The 13304-nt window shown below is 33.9% G+C and overlaps 2 protein-coding genes across 3 annotated transcripts in view; one reads left to right on the forward strand and one right to left on the reverse strand.

The window, feature by feature from the left end:
• The window catches only part of LOC106069534 (probable dolichyl pyrophosphate Man9GlcNAc2 alpha-1,3-glucosyltransferase), a 30492-nt gene extending 21221 nt beyond the window's left edge, over positions 1–9271 (reverse strand). Inside the window, exon 1 of the mRNA XM_013229219.2 lies at positions 9250–9271. Coding sequence (XP_013084673.2) covers positions 9250–9253 — 4 coding nt within the window. The 5' untranslated portion in view covers positions 9254–9271. The remainder of the gene's footprint in view (positions 1–9249) is intronic.
• The window catches only part of LOC106069535 (uncharacterized), a 24960-nt gene continuing 11656 nt past the window's right edge, over positions 1–13304 (forward strand). The window contains exons 1-2 of one of the 2 annotated variants that reach the window (XM_056029952.1): positions 1–2372; positions 7718–8469. The gene's annotated coding sequence lies outside the window, so the exon portion shown is untranslated. Of the gene's footprint in view, positions 2373–7717; positions 8470–10619; positions 10643–13304 lie in introns of those variants that run through there. The other variant, XM_056029953.1, reaches the window with a different exon arrangement.

Here is a 13304-nt window from a genome sequence, read left to right on the forward strand (position 1 = left end):
TTTAGACTCAGATTAGATCTAGATCTAGATCTAGAATCTCTAGATCTATAATATAAATATAGATCTAGACTATTCTAGACTACTAGATCTATATATTGTTAGACACCTTATTTATATAGGTTAGTTATTTTAGTTATTTAGCGACGCACCATAGTAGACGCATATTGAACGGGACTAGTGACGTTTGGGATATGTTGGGTTAGAGACCGGAAAATCAGTTAGCGTTAGAACACTCCAGGGTAACGACGTGTTTAGTGACAGAGACTTCTACTGTGGCCTTTTATCATAATAAATATATATTAACTTGTTCATCATCGTTGACTACATCTCTTCACCTGTTACAATCGATGTGCCAGTTCTTGTTTGTGTTGTTGGTCAACTACACGTAATACACCCGAACAATTACACCCAAACGATTGCAGAGTAATTGGTTGACTTCAAGACAGCCTGAACTAGCAACATCACAGTGGCGACACCGAACCTCGAAGCCGGACCCTTGATGAAGCCGAACATCGAACCGGACCTCGAAGCAGAACGTTTACTCAGGTGAGGGTCGTGCACTCGAAGATATAAGATTTCATCGGAGTACGGCTGAACACAGCAGTATCGCAGAGTGACTTTGTTCTAGATCTACATACAGTCGTCGCCTGTTTGATCGCACGTTCAACGAGCCGTTAACTCAGGGTGACCTTCGTCAGGACAGTAATCATCGTAACGTCTGGTCTACTTAACCAGTATATTATCAAAGCCTGATCTTCATATGCTGAATCGACCTACAACCAGAGAAACCGTTCGTTCATAACGGGTGAGAGATCGTTAGTGAACCTGTTGGACATATTTTTTCTTCGTCATAGGAGCCACATTGAGTATCAAGTTTTACCTCGTCAGTTTCGAGAAGGACAGTTTGCCCGCTGTCAGAAGTATTGTGAGTACTACAAGTTTGGTAGCTAACTAAATCGAAATCGCTCTGTCGTCTTACCCTTGGAGAGATTCTTGTGGAGCAGTTTGCTCATTGAACCGGTTGCTTGCCACGTTTATAACGGTCACTGTGTTTAACCTTTGGAAGGTTAGTGAAGTAATCTTTATCATTACTGAACATTGATATATCTAGTATTCGTCGGTCTAGACCATACCTAGACTTGTTAGCAGTGAAGTTGTGGAAACAGCTACATCCACTTAATTTCGTTGAAAACCGTTAATCGTGTAACGGAACGTCGTCGGAGGTGACCTTGGTTTCACCTAGTCTGCATTGGACAGTTTGGTCTAATGAAGCAGAGTACAACAGCAAACTTCGTCGTACTACCAGAGTAGCAGCAGAAGCAGTGAACTATTTTAGAGAACCGTTATTCGTCAGCCCAGATCAAGTCATCGTCAAGAAAGTCGTTATTCGTCAGCCCAGATCAAGTCATCGTCAATAAAGCCGTTATTCGTCAGCCCAGATCAAGTCATCGTCAAGAAATTCGTTATTCGTCAGTCGTCCAGATCAAGTTGCCGTCAAGAGACTGTTATTTGTCAGTAATCATCTACACAAGTCAAGTCATCGCTAGAAGAACCGTTAACTTATTCGTCAGTAACTGTGTATACAAAGTCGTCGGAACTACACATACGGTCATCAACAGTCGTCAAAGAAACTGGAACATTTTGCTGTGGCATATCAGGACATCTGTGGCATTACGTGGGATACTGGTAGCACCGGAGAACAGAGTCAGAACTGGAAGAGAGGCAGTGGAATTTGTTGTGATCTAGCATATTCGGGAGTCCGAACAAAGGGATCTTTCTTATCAAAAGCTAAGTGCCATTTTTCTTATTAGTATATGTTTAGATTGCCCTTAGAAATAGATTTTGTCTAAATTTGGTACGTTAGCCTGAGTAAAATCAGGTGGTGCGCCTTAAAACCCGTCGGGGTAGAAGACGTAATTTAGATGAAAAGCTATATTATACGTTTAGGATTGTAATTTGTTTTGTTTGTGTAAACGTCATATCCGTTGTTGCCTAGTTACTTTGTGACGTTATCATTGTGTGCCATATTGTCACATCCCAACCCATAGCGATAGTCTCATTTAATTATTTCATTTGTTTATATTATTTTAAATTATTTATTTTTATTAATTTAATTAGATCTGTATTTTTTTTCACTTAATGATAGAAAGTGCGGGTAGGATTCTTTCATTGTGAATCAGACTAAAATAATTTTAGTTTGAGCGGTTAAAATCAATTATGATTTTGCCATGAGAATAATGCCGAAACTGGCTATGTAGTCAAACACTATCGTCTGGCTAAATTTAGATCTGCAAATTGTTGTACATCTCTTTGGTACAATTTAATTATCTAGACTCTACTTTGAAATATTATTAAGTTGAAGATGAATGAAGGTAGTACATTCTAGATATATATATCTTGTTGAAGATATATTTGACACTGTATACACATATTTGTTTCGCATGGTGAAATAGAACCATAATCTACTCTAGATCTAGACTCTAGACAGTCTTTGAATTTACTCTAAACACTTCACTGTGACTTCAGTCATACCAGGTTTTGAAATTGATCATAGTTATTCATACTAGATCTAAAAGTCATAGTGCTCTTGATAACTATAGATCTAAATGGTAATATTATACATACTATAATATACTAGATTTAAATTTGTGTGTAATACTGGACCTAATATACAGATTTGAATATAACCATAATAACTCAGACTAGATTTATACATTTACTAAATCTATAGATAGAGACATATCATTTAAAATTTGTATAAAAGTGTGGAAAAACTTAAATATAAAATAAGTTTAAAGTATAGCCATAACTAATATAGGCCAAGTAAAAATATATATAAAATATAAAACACAATGGCTACATCATCATATGTGGACCTTAAGGAGGTTAAGGAAACAGCTATGCAGGATGGAAAGGCCATGGAGTTAAAAGGAAAGGACTTAGCAGCTTATGTACAGCAAGTTGTGAAGGAAGAAACGGAACGTCAAAGACAAGAGATAGAAAGACAAGAAGAACGTCAAAGACAAGAGATAGAAAGACAAGAAGAACGTCAAAGACAAGAGATAGAGAGACAAGATAGGATCAGAAAGGAAGAATATGAGAAGCAAAAAGAGGACCGAGAACATGAAGCTAAAATGGAGAAGATGAGATTGGATGCAGCACAAGCCAGAGCCCAAACTGAACAAGGAAATAACACTAATAACTCAAATAATTATACCACTCAAAGAGACAACCCTAATTCACAAACATGGCTAAAGAGAAAAATACAAAGTTTTGATGAACAGAAGGATGACATTGGTGATTTCCTGAAAAGATATGAGGCAAAAATGTCTACATTTAATATGCCTGAAGAAGAATGGTCTGAAATACTGATAGACTTTGTTCATGGTCAAGCTCTAACAATATGCCAAAATCATGACCATCATATTGATGATAGCTATCAGGTTTTAAAAAGAGAGTTATTAAATGCATATGGTCATAATGCTACAACTTTTAGAAAGAAATACTTTGACAATATACCATCATTAGGAATAGAACCCCAAACTACCATTAATATGGAAAAGGATTTTTTCAATAAGTGGGTAAAATTAGAAAAAGTGAATAACTCTTATGAAGGATTAAAAAATTTTATTCTAGTGGACAACTTTGTAAATAAATGTGATCCTCAGTTACAATCTTTTATTAGAGAAAGAAACCCAAAAACTATAGATGAAATAACAGAGATAATGAGAGTATACAAAAATGCCTATCCAAATAAACCATTTTCTGATAGGGATAAGAGCAAAGTAGATTTAATAGGATACACCAAAGAAAATGTTGATAGAAGTAGAAATAGAAACAGATCAAATAGTGGAAATAGAAAATATAGTGAAATAACCTGTTTTAAATGTCAAGGAAAAGGTCATATAGCAGCTAACTGTAGAAGAGGGAATAGTAGGTCTGGAAGTAGAAATAGATACAATGAACAAAATAACAGTAGATATAGGAGTAGAGATAGGAATGACAGGGGAAATTATAGAAATAGGAGTTACAGTAGGGAATACAAAAATAAAGGTACAGATAGGGTATATTTCATGGAAGGAAATAGGAACAATTTTGCAGTGTACCCAGGGTTTGTAGATAGAATTCCGGTGGAATTAATCAGGGATTCAGGTTGTAACACTTTGGCAGTAAAAACTAAATTTGTCAAACCTCATTGGTATAAAGGGTTTACTAAGAAAGTAGAATTAGCAGATGGCACTGTAAGGGAATTTAAAGCTATAAGGGTGTACATTGAAACTCCATTTTTCACTGGTTATTGTGATGGCATTGCAATACCAGAAATGAGATATGATATGTTAGTAGGAAACATAAAAGGAGTTAAAGAATGTTCAAGAAAAGAATTAGAAGACTGGCAAAACAAATACAAAAACATAAGACAAAATCATGAAAACATAGAAACACAAAATATAACAAGTATGATAATAACAAGATCAATGGATAAAAAAGATGAGAAACAGGAAAATACAATAAATGTAATAAGTAATGATAAAGAAAAAGAAACCAGTAATGTAATACAAATAGAAAATACAGATGTTAAGGAAAGAGAGATAGAAAATGAAACACAAAATAGTCTTGAAACACAAATATTTCAAAGTGAAAAAGAAACAACACCCACATTTGCATTAGAACAAATGAATGACAATATTATTGGGAAAATTTATTCGAGAATATCAGATAAAAACAATAATAATCCAATGGAGAAATTTTGCATAGAGAATAAAATATTGTTTAGACAAACAAGTAATGATAATAAGAAAATAAAACAACTTGTCTTACCACAGAAATATTGGAAAGATGTTTTAATCATGACACATGATAATAATTTAGCAGCACATAGGGGAGTAAAGAAATGTTATAGGAATTTGTCAAAACAAGTATTTTGGCCCAAAATGAAAGCAACAATCAACAAATACATAAACTCATGTGACATATGTCAAAAGAGATCGAACAAAAGTCTAATGAATAAAGCACCTATTCAAGAAATGGATGAACCTACAGCACCATTTCAGAAAGTATCTATTGATTTAATAGGTCCTTTAATTAAAACTGAAAATAATAACAAATACATTCTAACAGTAATAGACATGTTTAGTAGATACCCAGAGGCAATCCCATTATCAAATACAAGTGCAGAAAATATCATTAATGCCATAACTCAAAAAGTAATTACAAGACATGGTATACCTAAAATTATATTGAGTGATCAGGGATCTCAGTTTAAGTCAGAACAATTTAAGAAATGGACTAAACAATACAATATACAACACATATACTCTTCGGTTTACCACCCGGAGAGTAACGGTTTATGTGAACGATATGGTGGTTCATTAAAAAGATCACTAACAAAAATAATTCAGAATAATCAGAACAAGTGGGATCATTACATTAACTATGTACTATTTGCTCATAGAAACAACATCCATGAAGCAACACAATTTTCACCATATGAAATAATACATGGAAGAAAACCCAGAGATGAATTAGATGTTTTTAAAGAAAATCTAATAGACAATGAGAATAAATTAAATAATGACAGTGAAACAACAATCACAACAGAATTGAAAGAAATATGGACTCAAGCATATAACAACAATAAGAAGTACAAACAAAGTACTCATGAGAATCTAAATAAGAAAAGACAATTGAAAACACTAGAAGTAGGAAACAATGTATTAATATTGATAAATGACCTGAAAAATAAAATTGGTAAACAATGGAAAGGTCCATTTAAGGTGATAAAACAAATTAATGATGTGAATTATCAAATTGAAATAAATGGGAAAATTAAAACATATCACATAAATAATTTGAAACTGTATCATGATAGAGAAGATGAGTTAATACAAAACATTCAGGAGGAAATAGAAAATAAATTTTCAGAAAGAGAAGAATGCTTGATGATAATAACAAATGAAAATCACAATGAAAATGATATTAAGGAAATACCTGTAATAGAAACAAAAGAGAATCAAACTTGGCAAAAGATTAATCTTAATAATCTAACTAAGGAAAAGTCAAAAGACATAACTAAAATAATACAGGAATACAAAGAAATTTTTTCCAGCATACCAGGAAAAACAAATATTATTAAACATGACATTAAAGTAACAGACACAAAACCTATCAAGCTTAAGCCATATAGAATACCGTTACATTTACAAGACAAAGTAAAGAAAGAAATAGACAATTTACTAGAATCAGGTATAATTGAGCCATCAACATCTCCTTATGCTTCACCAATTGTGATAGCCAAAAAGAAGAATGGAGATATAAGGTTATGTATTGATTATAGGAAACTTAACAACATCACAGAATTTGACCCATATCCAATGCCAAATATAGAGGATATTTTACATAAATTAAATGGAGCAAAATTTTTTACTAAATTGGATTTAACTAAAGGTTATTGGCAAATACCTTTAACAGAAAATGCAAAACCTTACACAGCATTTGTAACACCATATGGTATTTTTCAATGGAATTATATGAGTTTTGGATTAGTAAATGCACCTGCCACATTTAATAGAATGATGAACATGATAATTGGAAACAAAGAAAATGTTATTTGCTATTTGGATGACATATGTATTTTTAATAATAGTTGGGAGGAACATTTGGTAGATGTAAAAGAAGTATTCAAAATAATAAAAGAAAGTGGACTTACAATTCAAGCAGAAAAAGTAGAAATAGGATTGGAGGAAATAATTTTCTTAGGACATAAAATAAATAACAACATGATTAGCCCTATTGAAGATAACATAAAGAAAGTACTTAATATTGAAATACCTACAACAAAAAGACAAATTAAAAGCATATTGGGAATAGTAAATTATTACAGAAAGTTTATAAAAAACTTAGCAGAAATAGTGAATCCACTAAATGACTTACTTAAAAAAGGAAAACCTCAAAAAGTAGTTTGTAATGAGGAATGTGTGAAAGCTATTGACAGAATTAAAGATGTTTTTAGTCATGAACTAATATTAAGACTACCTGATAAAGACAAAATATTTTATGTCACAACTGATGCATCTGGTAATGCTATTGGTGGTTGTTTAATGCAGAACTATGATAACTTACATCCTATATTATATGTAAGCAGAAAATTGTCAGAGGCAGAAAAAAAATATAGTGTCATTGAAAGAGAAGCCTTAGCTGTAATATGGGTAATTACTAAGCTAGAGAGCTATTTAATAGGAAGGAAATTCATATTATTAACTGATCATAAACCTATTCAGTATATACAGCAAAAGAGCATGAAAAACAGTCGTGTTTATAGATGGTTCTTAGCACTACAGGAATATAAATTTGAAGTGAAAGCTATTAGTGGATCTATGAATATTGTAGCTGATCTATTGTCTAGAATGACATTGAAATGAAATAAGTTTGTAAATAAACTATGATTATATTGATTATGTAATATATATTAATATATTGACACCATTTATATGTTATGAAAAGGGAGATAAGTAAAGTTGATGTTAAGCATTTAAAAGTAAGTATGGATATTTTTTTTTGTGTGAATCATTTCATATATCATTGACGAAAGTTAGTTCTATGGAAAAGGGTGAGTATAAAAGAAAAATGGACAAAAGCGTATAAAAGGGTGGTAAGAAAAAATGTATTGAATGTGTAAATAAAGTTTATAATTGTTTTTTGAAATATTGTATTTTATCAGATTACTGCCAGTGAAGAACATTTGAGATGTGTAGGACATGCCCATAGGATGCCACATTTTCCTCTATGATGAACTGTGTACTAAGGAGGATGATTTTGGAATGTTATGAACTGTTATGAACATTGACATGAATATGAGGAACTGTCAAGATGAAGATGTCAAGATGAAGATGTCAAGATTTTATGTTTGTGGTCTTCCCCTTAGATTGAAAATGCCCTTGTAAGACTTGACAGTAGTGGAAAAATATTGACATATTTTTTTTCAAGGGGGGGAGGAATCTGTTAGACACCTTATTTATATAGGTTAGTTATTTTAGTTATTTAGCGACGCACCATAGTAGACGCATATTGAACGGGACTAGTGACGTTTGGGATATGTTGGGTTAGAGACCGGAAAATCAGTTAGCGTTAGAACACTCCAGGGTAACGACGTGTTTAGTGACAGAGACTTCTACTGTGGCCTTTTATCATAATAAATATATATTAACTTGTTCATCATCGTTGACTACATCTCTTCACCTGTTACAATCGATGTGCCAGTTCTTGTTTGTGTTGTTGGTCAACTACACGTAATACACCCGAACAATTACACCCAAACGATTGCAGAGTAATTGGTTGACTTCAAGACAGCCTGAACTAGCAACATCACAATATACAGAGGAGGGGGTGGGGCCACCCATACTTTTATTTTAAGTTTAAGCAATGTAGCTCAGGGCAGTCAGGGCGACTCAGACTCAGGCCGCTCAGGGTCAGGTAAAAAATCATTTTAATGTTGTGGGCTAGCCTATAGAAGAACTATAGAAGTATAGATTCTAGATCTAGTTAGAGATAGTAGGCTATACTATAATATTTACTATATATATGTAACTATACTTATTACTTACTCTAATTATTATACTATAATAATACTATTATTTACTTGACTCTATAGTGACAATAAGTCACGGTAATTTCTACCTTATTTATATATAGATCTAATAGTAATAGTAATATTATATACTAGATCTATATCTATAGTCTAGATCTAGACCTAATTATATTTATATAATAATATAGTATTAGAATATTATTAGATCTAGATCTATATAGATCTAGATCTAGTCACAATCTAGTGATAGATTCAGATTTCAGAAATTCTGAGAAATAATATAAAAATATAATTTTTTATTCTATATTTATAATTAATATAGATTATTATATTCTAGATCTAGTACCTTAAGGCACTTAAGCCTTAAATTTAAATATCTATTGACTATTCAGTCAGTCTATTCTATTCTAATTCTAAAACTAAGTATATTACTAGATCTCTTACTCAACTAGTATTACTATTAGATCTAGTGACTAGTCTAGATTCTAGATCTATATATTATGATAATTATGTATATAGATCTATACTGTCTATACTAAGTTACTTAGTAAGTACTCAACTTAAACAGGAAACGTCATTACCAATCATCACACTCACACTATTATAGATCAATGCAACTTCAAAAATAATCTAACATGTACATCCATAACATTAAAGAAGATTACCCATCACAAAATAGATACATATCACACTTAATATTAATAGCAGGAGATGTAGAATCAAACCCAGGACCTAGATCTAAAAAAATTAAAATATTTTGGCATTAATGGTCCATTGCATCAGTGTATTAAAGATTTTCTGACAGGGAGAGAACAAACTGTAATAATAAATGGCTCTAAATCAACACCGATAACAGTAAACTCAGGTGTACCTCAAGGAACAGTCTTGGGTCCACTACTATTTTTAATTTACATTTAATAAATGATTTACCAAACTGCATTAGTTCAGGAACAAAAGCAAGATTATTTGCAGACGATTGCATAATATATTATATATAACAATAAAAACAACACAAGACACAGATATTTTACAAAGAGAATTAGATGAATTACAGAAATGGGAATCTAATTGGAGTATGTCTTTCCACCCAGAAAAATGTCAGTTATTAAGAGTTAAAAAAAAAACTAAAACAAATTAATTCCACTTATCTTATTCTTGGTAAACCAGTAACACAGACAAAACGCAAAATACCTAGGTGTTATAATAAATGAAAAACTGTCATGGAATCCCCATATTGATGAAACTATCAAAACATCAAACAAAGCATTAGGGTTTATTAAAAGAAATTTCTATAAATCAAACAAGTACATAAAACTAAAATGTTATTTAACCTTGGTTTGGCCAATAATAGAATATGCATCCTCTGTTTGGTTCCCCTCAACTCAAGAAAACATTAAGAAACTGGAACAGACACAAAATAGAGGAGTGAGATTCATAATAAACGAATATTCACATTTGACTAGAGTAACACCTTTAGTAAAATCACTAAATTTAGAAAGCCTTCAGGATAGAAGACTTAAAAGTAAAATAGCAATTATACATTAAACACTGAACCATAATCTTCAAATACAAAAACAAAATTTAATAAAATACTCAGAAAGACACAAAAATAAAGGTGTAATAGTAAGTGTATGTGTTTTGCGTGGCTGGTAGTGCAGTGTGTGTGCCTGTGTATGAAATGACCAGTGGACCTTGAGTGTACATGCTTGAGTGAACAGCAGTGTGTCAGGACTGTGTGTAAAAGGAAGTCAGTTTAGAGAACAAGTGGCTGGAGTAAAGAACATAAAAGATAGACTAATAAAATCATTGTGTTTATTGAAGCTCGTGTTGTTTTAGTCTATTACAAAAGGCACATCCCTCGTTCCTTATGCTAGGACAAATTTGTACAAGTGCTTCTTCTTCCCTAGTGCTATTAGAGCATGGAATGGGTTGCCTGAGCTGGCCAGGAGAACCAGTGACTTGGCAGAATTCAGGTCATTGGTTAAAATGCATGACGCGTAGGACGTAATCATCTTCTCTTTTGAAGTAACGTCTGTATCATATAAGATAAAACGATAAGTATGACTTACTTAAACTTATGATTTACAAAGTTGGTAATATGGTTAAAATTGGGCCCTATGCCCGGCCTATGGAAATGTAGTTTTAGGATAGTCCATATATATACTATATCATATCTACATATAATATATATATATATTATATATATAGCTCCTTCTGTCTAGGAAGACATTGGATGCACCCAATTGAGTCACTGGTTTTGGTTTCGTCATGAGACTTGTCAGAATCTGGAGTGACTGATCAAGCCAATTCTGGAGCGGCAGATTTTTACCACAGTTTGTGCACATATATAATACTATATATAGCAATATATGCGTCTGTTTTAGGGCTATCTGATAGAGCAGCTTTCTCTTGACTAAGTCAGCTTTGTTTCTTTTGCCCTTTGGGCCCTATGGAAATTTACAGTTTTGGGGATAGTCTATATATATAGAAAAAATATATATATTTGGTTTTGTCTTGAGACATGGCAGAATCTGGAGTGACGGAGTGACTGATAAGGCAGATTTTTGCCACAGTTTGTGCATGTATATTATACTATTAGCATCTGTTTTAGGGCTATCTGACAGAGCAGCTTTCCTTTTCTTTCTCTTGACTTAGCCACAGCTTTGTTTCTTTTGCTGTCACCAAGGTTTGTACCAGCAGGCACAGTCTGTCTGTCCATGCTGTCCGGTCTTGGGCTATATCATCCCACATACTTTCGTTGAGACCTTTGGTCTCATGTGTCGCAGACATCTATGTAGGTTAGTCTTGGGTGGCCCTTTGGTCTGACTACCTCCACAAGCTCAGCATAATCTTCAAATTCAAAAACAAAATTTAATAAAATAATCAGAAAGACACAAAGATAAAGGCACATTCCTCGTTCCATATGCTAGGACCAATTTGTACAAATGCTCTTTCTTCCCTACCGCTATTAGAGCATGGAATGAGTTGCCTGGGCTAGCCAAGAAAACCAGTGACTTGGCAGAATTTAGGTCATTGGTTAATATGCATGACTAAATGCATGACACGTAGGACGTAATCATCTTCTTTTTTGAAGTAACGTCTGTATCATATAAGATAAGATAGGATGTCTTTAGGGATTGTTCCATCTGGCATGCAGAGCATAGATGCTGTGCATATTGGCCAGTTTCAAAATGTCCTGGTTAGAGACATGATCTCTCCTGAAGATGTACATTATTTGACACAGGCAGCATAAGTGAAAGCTATTCTATCTATGTTCTTGACGCATGTATGCTGCCCAGCTCTCACTACCATAAAGAAGGCATTTTAGACTAGTATTTTGGTTGCTGTAATCAATCTTCAAACTACAGAAGTTCATTGAGTGCTTTCATGAGGAAACTAAATGTACTGTCAAATTCAATAAAGACCAATCAGCACTTTTTGAGGTTTGCAGTGGTGTCAAGCAGGGATGTGTGCTCCCACCTACTCTGTTTGGCATATTCTTCTCTGTCTACTGGATTATGCGTACAACGGCATAAACGAAGGTGTGTTTCTCCATACAAGATCCTCTGGAAAACTATTTAATGTATCAAGGCTGCGGACAAAAACCAAGGTTAGGAAACTACTCATCAGGGAACTCTTGTATGCTGATGATGCAGCTATTGTCGCTGATTTTGATATTCAGCTACTGTCCCTGGTTGACAAACTATCTGCTGCTTGCCAGAAGTTCGGCTTAAACATCAGTCAAAGCAAGACAAAGATACTTGTCCAAAACACAAACACTGCACCTCAAGTAAGCATTAATGGCCAACCACTAGAAATTGTTGATCACTTTTGTTACCTTGGCTCCATCATATCCAACAACACTCTACTGGATAAAGACATAAACAACAGGATAGCCAAGGCAATGGCCACCAAGTCATGGTTGCAGAAAAGAGTCTGGGGACAACATATTGCTGACTAACAGTACTAAAGCCCTAGTCTACCAGACCTGTGTGTTGAGCACCTTGCTGTACGGAAGTGAAACATGGTCAACCTACTCATGGCAGGAAAAAAAGCTGAATGTCTTCCACCTCCAATGCCTAAGGCGGATCTTTAAAATAAGGTGGCAAGATAAGATAACCAATGAGGAAGTGCTACGAAGAGCAGGGTGTCAGGACATCCGCTCTGTTATCAGCAGCAGGCGCCTTGGCTGGCTTGGCCATGTTCGCAGAATGCCAGTAGGTCGACTTCCATAGGACATTCTGTATGGCGATCTAATAGAAGGCAGGAGAGCCGCTGGTCACCCACTTTTATGGTATACAGATGTATGCAAACTGTGATGTTGCTTGTTCAGGCTGTCTTGAGGTCAACTATGGATGACTGTTGAATTTCAACCAATTACTCTGCAAGCGTTTGGGTGTTATTGTTCGGGTGTATTCCGTGTAGTTGATCAACAATCCAGACAAAACAAACACATCGATTTTAACTAGTAAAGAGATGTAGTCAATGCTGAAGAACAATGTAACATGTATTTATTCTAAGAAAAGGCCACAGTAAAAGTCTCTGTCACTAAACACGTCGTTACCCTAGAGGATTATATCGCTAACTCATTTTCCGGTCTCTAGCACAACATATCCCAAACGTCACTAGTCCCGTTCAATATGCGTCTTCTATGGTGCGTCGCTAAATAACTAAACTATAAATAAGGTGTCTAACAAAACGCAACATGAAGCTCTTCAAA

Source organism: Biomphalaria glabrata, chromosome 5, assembly GCF_947242115.1.
Source record: "Biomphalaria glabrata chromosome 5, xgBioGlab47.1, whole genome shotgun sequence".
In the NCBI taxonomy this organism is placed as follows: Eukaryota; Metazoa; Mollusca; class Gastropoda; family Planorbidae; genus Biomphalaria; species Biomphalaria glabrata.